Raw genomic sequence first — 9,793 nt, 5'->3', positions numbered from 1 at the left:
TATTGGGTTCCATGACATTGGTCACAAGCTCTGAAAGCCTTCATATGCTCGTGCTGGCTGAAGCCCTGTGGACAAGAAAGGTAAATCCATAATCGAAATATGTATTAATTCCTGTTCAGTGTGGGAGCAGCTCCGCCTTGCCATCACATGGCCAATCAGTCTCCTTGAGGGACTGTGCCGTATCTGGGATTCTGAATTTGTCTCCGTTGCTAGTAAGTTGAATATCTGGTGGCATTAATAGTTACATCATTTTTGGTAAATGAAAGCCCATGTTGTTTGGCCCACAGGTAGCTTCTATCCCTACCAACATTGTGCCACAATTAGGAAAACAATGACAAAGACTAAATGATATGAACTGACCACATCATTCTGTCTATGTGGTTTAGTGCCATTCACAACACATGCTCTCTGGTGCGTACTAACATGAAAGACAAAGGTGTTAACATACGCTTCATGCCCACTACCATGTCCCTCCGCATCCCTCTTTCCCAGGCCTCCTAGTCCTTGATCTTCCAATACTGTTCGTCTCAGACATCTTACCAGTTGACAACCCCTGCACCACTGAACATGAGTTTATACACATTCCAACTGCAGGTCACTTACCCTTGCACACAAAGTGGATCGCCAGATAGACTCATAACTTTCTTACTCCACCGGGAGAATTTTCCCTTGTCACTGTCCTTCAGGGCCACTCCTGAATGGGGTGATGGTATACTGCCCATCTACTTCTGGCTTGCATCCTGAATGAACACATACGTGAACCAAACTCAGGATTCCTCCTCCTCTATCGGCTGGTCCTAAATGATCCCCCATGAAGCCATATACATACATGGGCTGAGGGGCAGGTGCTGATGCAACCACGGCGCATGAAATGGAGTCTGGGTCATAGACTCATGTAGCTTGCTTGCGCACTCTAGTCCTGAACACATGGGACTCCAGATGTACCACTTTCATCTACAATGGGCTGTTACGGCTTAGTGGGTCTGGGAGAACTCCCCCCCAATGGACGGCTACAGCCACTATAGAAGCCACAGCCTATAGGAGATGCATACATAAGTATTTAGTATTTTATTAAAAATGGAAAGCAATAGGGGCGCTTTGACCTAAACGTTCATTTTTAATTCTGATTTTAAAAGACCTTTCACTGTGGGCCTGTAAAGCACTGTGGGGCCCAGGCATTTCGCCACTGTGCCTCTTGGATGGGTCGGCCTGCTAGGATGCATCTTGGACAGAAGCCAGTCAGACTCGACGTTAATGTAAGGACAACTTACTGGGCACGAGGAATTTCAAGGCGGGGATGTAGGCGTGAGGAAGAACAGGGCTTAATAAATTTTATACAACCTTAAAATCTGAAGAGCCAACCACTTACGCATCCAAAGTAACAAAGTCTGAAAAAATCACAAACAGAACCCTCCCCCCGACACACACACAGTTACAGACGCACAGTGGGTTCCGCAGTGTCACAGAGAATGAAAACCCAAACACACCTACACACACCGACGCAATGTTTCTTTAAGACAAATACACACTTAATGCCTCCGGTGGTCCAGGCTCTACTCCGGGCGTAGGCGCCACCGATGGGGCGCAAAAGACGAAAAGTCCAGGCCGCCTCACGGAGCTCGCACCGACGGTACTACGTACCCAGAGGCCCGCTACCTCCACTTCCCGCATGCAGGGTCGAAGCTGGAGTCCGCACGCCCTTGCTCCGCCTCCTACAGCCCGGACTCACATCCCGCTCTCCTCCTCCACCCCTGCACGGCCACCTGAGACGACGCCGGCCACCGCTCCGCTCCTCCGCCGCCGCGCACCTGTGCACGCCTGCGCCTGCGCACTCCGAGCACAAGCGGCCGGACTGCCGGCTCCTGGCCGTCTGGGCTGTTCCCTCTGGACTGCGTTTCCCAGAAGCCACCGGGCTCGCATCCCCCGCTACCCCCGGGTCCTTTTCCGGTGTCCGAGCAGCTGTGGTCCCTACCTGGTGAGTGGGACCTATCCAAAGATAAAAATCAGCGGAGGCGTCCACAGTCTCTGACCAGAGCGGGACGGAACCCGCGGAGGGGATGAGAGGCTTTCCAGAAGAGGACAATCCGGGAGATGACAGGGCGTGTAGAGCCGGGAGTCTCAGGCCTGCGTCTGCGCGAGCAGCAGAGATTTGTGTACTCCGAGACGTGTGCGCGTGCGCGTGTGTGTGACAGCGTGTCTCCGTGACGGCGCCTGCGTTTGCATGTCAGTGACAGATACTCGACTGTGCTTATTTAACTTCATGGCTTATGGGTGGCCGACGGTTGTGTGGCCGTGTGGGCTGTCATTGGAACGCACGGCTCTAGGCTCCGCGGATCCTCCGCCCTGTGTCCACACAGCCACTTCGGGCCGGCCGCAGATAATAGAGGGAAGCCAGATTCGGGACCTTAGAATGGAAGAGTGGAGAATTACAGCAAGGTGACTCAGACATGATCTTGAGATTTTGTGTGTGTCTGTGTGTGTGTGTTTATTTATTTGGAAGCTGGATGCGGCCCCAAGGCAGGCTTCTGGAAGACCTGATGAGGTCCAGGAGTGAGGAGTAGGGTCCCCGCTGGAAACTCGTAGAGATCAGCTATATGTTTCCTAACCACAGCATTTCCAGAACTCTGGCCCCGGGAACCTGCTGGGAATTACAGACAGATTACCCTCGAGACATCAGTGACCCTGGCCTCTCTCACACTGGGAAGGTCAACACTTCCAGTACCCTTTCCATTCCCAATCTGGTTGGGTGCGTGGGACTGGTTGAGAGAGTGTGGTCCTAGTGTTTTCTAAGTTACTGTGCTAGCCAAGAAAATCCTGATGTCTCATGATTGCCTTCTCTTTTCCCAGTGCTGCCTCTTAAAAAAAAAAAAAAAAAGGATACTTGGAGCAAAAAGAATCTTTGTTACACATCTAAAAGTTTTCTAATGGATTTATTTATTTTTTTAATGTTTTATTTATTTTTGATACAGAGAGAGACAGAGCATGAGAGGGGGAGGGGCAGAGAGAGAAGGAGACACAGAACCGGAAGCAGGCTCCAGGCTCTGAGCCAGCTGTCAGCACAGAGCCTGACGCGGGGCTCGAACCCACGAACGTGAGATCTGACCTGAGCCGAAGTCGGAGGCTTAACCGACTGAGCCACCCAGGTGCCCCGTTACACATCTAAAAGTTAAAGTTCAGGTGAGTTTGTATTTCCTCATTATTCATAAAATGGACTTTAATTGTAAAGATATAAGACCCTTTCTTTTCCTTCTCCTGAAATGTCCTGCCTAATAGTGACCTACCTGTGAATTGTGTGTGAGGTCATGCAGGTGGACGACCCTTCTCAGGGCCTCGAAGCCCTTCTCCCCGTAATTTATTTAACCTGTTGCCTACTGTTAGCTATCATGTTTCTAAGTGTTGGTAATCAATTGGTATAGACTAAATTAGTCTATAATGAACATCATCATGCATAGATCTTTATATCCTTTTAAGGTCATTCCCTAAGGATAAACGTCTAGTTTTGAAATTTGAGTCAAATACCAGAAATTTACCATATATCCATATGCTTGTGCTCCTTGAACACAATGACAAAAATATATAGTTGCTATCCTCAAACTACGTGCTATCCAGTAAGGAAATGAAATCGGAACAGGAATAAGTAAGATAGAGGATGTGAGAGGCCACTAGAGAAGTTCAGGGGGCCTTCTTTAGGAGTTCACAGGAAGAGACGTCATTCCGTCTCTAGCAGCCCTGTCAGAATACAGTCGCATTACAACTCACTTGTGTGACCGTACCACACTGTTCATTCATTCTCATGAGGATGGGTTGTTTCCCGCATTTGACTGTTACAAATAAACCTTCTGTGAACACTCTTGAAAAGTCTTCGTGTGGACATGTGTTCTTGGTTTTCCTGGATATGTACTTAGGGGTGGACGTGATTGACTTAATTTACTCTCTACTGCCAACTATAGTTACTTTTCAAACTGGCTGTCACTTGGTGTTGTTACTCATTTTAATTTTAGTCACTCCATTCTGATATATATGTAGTAGTATTTTATTGGGATCTTAATTTGCATTTTTCTGATAAGTGATGATGTAATATCTCTTCATATGATACTGCCCATTTTGATATACTCTTATTATCTATTCAAATCTTTTGTCCATTTTGTAGTCTGTTTTTTGTCATTTTCCTATTGATTTGTAGGAATTATATATACATTGAATACAGGTCCTTATGTATATAAACATATATGTATGCTTGTGTGTGTTGTGTGTATATAGAGACAGAGACAGAGAAAAAATGATATCTTTCATTAGCCTAGAGCTTCTTACTCACTTCCTTAATGATATCTTATAATGAAGAGAAGTTCTTAATTTTAACCAGTCTTTTTCTCTATGGTTATTGCCTTTTTGTTCTGTTTATTTTTTTTTCACTGTTTTATTTATTTTTGAGAGAGAGAGAGAGAGAGAGAGAGAGAGAGCGAGCATGAGCAGAGGAGGATCAGAGAGAGAGGGACACACAGAATCCGAAGGCAGGCTCCGGGCTCTGAGCTGTCAGCACAGAGCCCAACGCGGGGCTCGAACCCACGAACCGTGAGATCATGGCCTGAGCTCAAGTCGGACGCTCAACCGACTGAGCCACCCAGGTGCCCCATTTTTGTTCTGTTTAAAACATCTTTTCCTGGGGAAGAAGGGACAGCTCTTCCTTATGGTAGAATTCCAGGTGTTAAATGTAGAAGGACAGAGGGAGATAGAAAATGGCCATTAGGCAAACACCACAGTAATTGTCATTTCACACACAATCAGCCGATGATGCTAAAACTTGGGTGAAAAGTTGAGAAGAAAAAGGATTTGTATCTTGTCAAAATATTTCCCACTACCCAAGATCCTGATTAACTACGAAGGGATAGATAGTAACTTTGCAGTGGGGAAACCCAGCAGATAGGAGTTGAATCAAGTGTTCAAGGTTAACCTCACCAGTAATAATGCAGTGGCATTATGAGCCCTTTCTTCTGACGCAGAGAGAAGGACAAAGCGTGGTTGTGCACTGCCCAAAATGTGCAACCTCATTACAGTTATGAAAATATTAGCAACACCAAGTTGGGGGGCATTTGACAAAATGATTGGTATTCCCCCAAGGTGGAAAGGTCATGAAGATAGGTGTGGCAGACAGACTTTATGGTGACCACTCCATCTCGCCTGCTGGTGTCTGTGCCATTGGCTACTCCCCACCCCTGGAGTACAAGCAGAATGTCTGAGTTGCTTTCAACCAATAGAAAATAGCAACGGTGAGGGGGTGTCACTCCTGTGATAAGGTGACTTTATATGGTAAAAGTAATGGTATGCCACTGTGTGGGTGTATTATGTCATGTAAGACTCCATTGCAGCAGACCAGAGCTAGAGACTCTCCTTGTGGGCTTGATGTAGAAGTGGCCATGCTGAAGAAGCCCGCATTGCCAGGCTGCAGGTGGCCTCCCAGCCCTGAGGGTGTCCACCACGTGACAGCCAGCAAGACGCTGGAGCCCTCAGTCATATAGCAGCAAGGAGATGAATTCTGCCGACAATCTGAATGAGCTCTGAAGTGGATTCTTCCCCAGTTGAACCTCTGAATGAGAACACAGCCCAGCCAGCACCTCATTTGCAACTTATGAGATCAGCCCAAGGAGAGCATCCAGCTAAACTGTGTGCAAACTCTGGGTCCACAGAAATTGTGAGGTGATAAATATGTGCTGTTGTCAACTAAATTTGTGATCGCTTCTTGCCCTTTTGGCCAAGATCAAGTGTCGTAAGCTAAATTTGTGGTAGTTTGTTGTGGCAGCAGTTGAAAACTATTCCCGTAAGGAGACTGAGGAGATTGGAAGAGACTAAGGACAGATAGTAGCTAAATGCAATGTGGGATCATGTATAGGATCCTGGGAAAGAAAAGGACATTGGTGTGACAAACTGGTGATATTTGAATAAGGTGTGCTGTCTCTAGCATTGTTCCAATGTTAATTTCCCGGTTTTGACTACTGTCCTATGTAAACTGTTAACATTGGGGTGAGGGGGGAAAATAACTCTCTGTACTACTCTGGGAACTTTTTTGCTAAGTCTAAAATAAGTAAAATTAGAAATTAAGCCAGAAAAGGGGACATTTTTGCACATCCATGGTCTTGAAGATATTTTCCTATTCTTCTTCCAGAAGGGTTATTGTTTCACTTTTCAAATTTAACCATATGATCCATCTTGAATTTATTTCTCTGTATGTAGTAGTATCAGGGTCAAAATCAGTTTTTGCACACAGATACTCAGTTGCTCAGGCACCATTTGTTGAAAAAGACTATTCTTTCTGCTTTAAATTGCAGTCAGACTTTTTGTGTGTGTGAAAAAATGTGACTGTATATTTGCAAGTCTCTGTCTGGATTCTCTGTTCTATTGGTCTGTTTGTTAATTCTGTGTCGGTATCACTGTTTAAAAATTTTTTAATGTTTTATCCATTTTTGAGAGAGAGAGAGAGAGAGAGAGAGAGAGTCAGCACGAGCAGGGGAGGGTCAGAGAGAGAGGGAGACACAGAATCTGAAGCAGACTCCAGGCTCTGAGCTGTCAGCATAGAGCCCGACGTGGGGCTCGAACCCACAAACTGTGAGATCATGACCTGAGCTGAAGTTGGATGCTTAACTGACTGAGCCACCTAGGCGTCCCTGTATCACTGTTTTAATTACAGTAGCTTTGTATCATGTCTTGATAACTAGTAATGTGGTTTTCACAACTTCATTCTTCAGAATTGCTCTATTCTAGGTCCTTGGCATTTCCATATAATTGTACAAGTTTGTTGATTTTCTTTATTTTTTTTTTGTTTATTTTGTATTTACCAACCTGTTTTTCTTTCACAGTAATCAATAAATGCCTTTGTAATGAGAAAAAATAAGCATTTAAAGAATTTTAAAGTAGGATCATTTCTAGGTTGTTTTGGTATAGCGTTGTCCAGAGTCTTTTTTTTTTAATAGTTTATTGTCAAATTGGTTTCCATATAACACCCAGTGCTTCTCCCCACATGACCAATACCCCTCCCTCCCCCTTCAGTCCATGGTTCATTTTCAGTATCTTACATCCAAGTTAGTTAGCATAGAGTGCAACAATGATTTCAGGAGTAGATTCCTTAATGCCCCTCACCCATTTAGCCCATCCCCCTCCTACAGCCCCTCCAGCAACCCTGTTTGTTCTCCATATTTAAGAGTCTCTTATGTTTTGTCCCCTTCCTTGTTCTTATATTATTTTTGCTTTCCTTCCCTTATGTTAATCTGTTTTGTATCTTAAAGCCCTCATATGAGTGAAGTCATAGGATATTTGTCTTTCCCCGACTAATTTCACTTAGCATAATACCCTCTAGTTCCATCCACGTAGTTGCAAATAGTAAATCTCTTGATAGGTGAAGTCTTAATTACCTATTCTTAGGTTTTAACAAGGGAATAAAAAAATCTGGGTTTCAAAGGCAATAGTTTGGGGGGGGGGGAGTTGACCTTATAATTTTAGAAATGTAATTCAAAACATATCACTTCTACTTATTGTTTGTGATTTAGGGAAAGGTCTTTAAATCTTTGAACATGCGTTTCTTCATCTGATGAACTGAGATAATAACTACATTGCGGAATTGAATGTTGATGTGTACACACTACCTATCACATCAGGTTGCAAAAATCTGTGTGTTGCTGTGTGGTTTCAGTCAGCGTGAGTTCACTCCTCTCTTGTGGGTACCGGGTGTGTTGGGAGCTGCGGGCACAGACAAGGACTCGTGGCAGCAAGGTAGACGCTGCTGGGGAAATCCCGGCTGGTTAACCCAGAGGATCTTTGGGGTCCAGTTCTGGCTTAGGGGAAAGACTTCACATGGTCAAGGTTTCCAGGTTGGTCTCTACTGTTTCCTGTCTTTGGTGTAAAGATTTTATGTCCAGGTCCGTCCCAAGGGCATGAAGGATAAAGGTTGTTGCAGTGTGTGTGGTATGACCTGGTCTCTGCCCTGGAACACAGGCCTGGATGGGGGACGATCTACTCAGGATCCCGGGACAACCCAGGCAGGGATCATTTCGCTTGGGAAGAATGAAAAATCAGGCGGCGCAGGCGTCTGGATCAAGCTTTGGTGCAGAGTGCCTCGGTTCTGTATCCACTGTGTGGCTTGTATCTGTAGGAATGGGGAAGGGCTTGGGTTTGTCTGGACATCTCATCCCCCCTGATATGTGTTTATGTGTTCGGGAGGGCGGAGAGGGGGCAAGAACAGTGGGAAGCAGAAATGAAGAAGGATTCTCTTACCTGAAGTGATCTTTGGAGGTCTGAGATACACAAGGTCTCAAGGCCTTTTTCCTCTCCCAGCTCTGGCTTCTCTGAACGCACCTTCCCTAACGGAGGAGGCCTGAGGAAGACAGGTGGTGTGGAAACCATGGCCCAGGGAAGTGTCTCTCTCCTGCCGGAAATGCTATGAGTTTCAGCTCATATAAAACTCTCATTCTTTATCCCCAAGCCCCCTGTCTAGGAAACTTGTATCTCTGATCCTATTTCATGGTTTCTCCCCTTACAGAGAAGGATGAGGTCTTCCTCATTTGCTCTCTTTTTTATTTTGGAACTGATTTTCAGTTATTCATCAAGTCATTCATTCATCTTCTATGTGTTCAGTCTTCTCTCAAGAGCAATGTTAAAGCAGTGAAACAGTCAAGTACCTGGAAGGAAATATTTGCTCTTCCCTGGTCAGGTTTTTGGTATCATGAGATAGAAATGATGGTCCTATTTGACCACCAGAGGGAAGACTTTCTCCGTAGTGTTCCAGGAAGGAAAGGGAGGATTGGGTTACACGTGGTCTCAGGCTCAGGCGTGAGACGAGGCCTCTGCTTTGAAAAGCTTTTAGGTTTGGGTAGAAATGGTATCAGTGCCCCCTCAAAAGAGAGAGACAGACAGACAGACATCAGGGCCCTGGCTGAGGAATCACTGAGAACTGGATAAGGGTGTAAGGTCCATTTTGTATTGGAAGAGAAATTGCTGGTCTTGAGTGAGTCAGTGTGTTCTAACTGAGGAACGGAAATTGAGTGAGGAATTGTGGAAAGGAAGACCATCTAGGACCAAATGTTGTAGAGGATCCTGAACAGCGGGGAAGAGATTAGGATCTGTGTCCAACTTAAATATCATAAGAGCATAATACTTTAAATTTAATATTATTTTAGTAATATTAACACCTTAATACTTTGAGAAAAATTATATCTGATGTCTTTAAGAGGGTCTAAATGTAAACATTAACTTGCAAAAATAAAGGATATGCTTATGACACATAACCTGACACACATTGTGTCTTGATAAAATTAAGTTTATGCAAACTGTTTCCTAAGATAGGAACTTTATCAGTTTTCTGAAGTATAACTGATATCTAATTAAGTATATTTTGTCTTTTTAGAGCAGCTTTATTGAAATATAATTGACATTGAATTGCTCATATATTTTTTTAATTTTTTTACTGTCTTTATTCATTTTAGAGAGAGAGAGAGAGACAGCATGAGCAGGGGAGGGTCAGAGAGAGAGGGAGACACAGAATCCGAAGCAGGCTCCAGGCTCTGAGCTGTCAGCACAGAGCCCGACGTGGGGCTTGAACCCGCGAACCGTGAGATCATGACGGAGCCGAAGTCAGCCGTTTAACCGACTGAGCCACCCAGGCGCCCAAATTGCTCATATTTAAAGTGTGGAATTTAATGAGTTTTGACATATGTATATACCTGTGAAATCCTACCACGATCAAGATAGTGATAAAATTTTTCTGATGTCCCTTTATAATGGCCCCTTCTTACCTGCCCCGAGCCTC

At 44.8% G+C, this 9,793-nt stretch overlaps 1 protein-coding gene and 1 long non-coding RNA gene across 2 annotated transcripts in view; one reads left to right on the top strand and one right to left on the bottom strand.

Annotated features, from left to right (window-relative positions):
- Window position 1: 1 nt before the first annotated feature.
- On the bottom strand, window positions 2–891 carry LOC115280217. The gene is made up of 3 exons (XR_003903713.1): window positions 830–891; window positions 604–740; window positions 2–65 (listed from the first exon to the last, which is right to left on the bottom strand). It is a non-coding gene; the product is annotated as an uncharacterized LOC115280217 (long non-coding RNA).
- A 7,251-nt stretch (window positions 892–8,142) lies between these two features.
- Window positions 8,143–9,793, top strand: part of ZNF404 (zinc finger protein 404) — a 4,453-nt gene continuing 2,802 nt past the window's right edge. The window contains 1 exon segment of the mRNA XM_029924309.1: window positions 8,143–8,158. Within this exon segment, the coding sequence (XP_029780169.1) occupies window positions 8,143–8,158 (16 nt within the window).

Source organism: Suricata suricatta, chromosome 16, assembly GCF_006229205.1.
Source record: "Suricata suricatta isolate VVHF042 chromosome 16, meerkat_22Aug2017_6uvM2_HiC, whole genome shotgun sequence".
In the NCBI taxonomy this organism is placed as follows: Eukaryota; Metazoa; Chordata; class Mammalia; order Carnivora; family Herpestidae; genus Suricata; species Suricata suricatta.
This window is presented reverse-complemented; position numbering and strand designations above follow the sequence as displayed.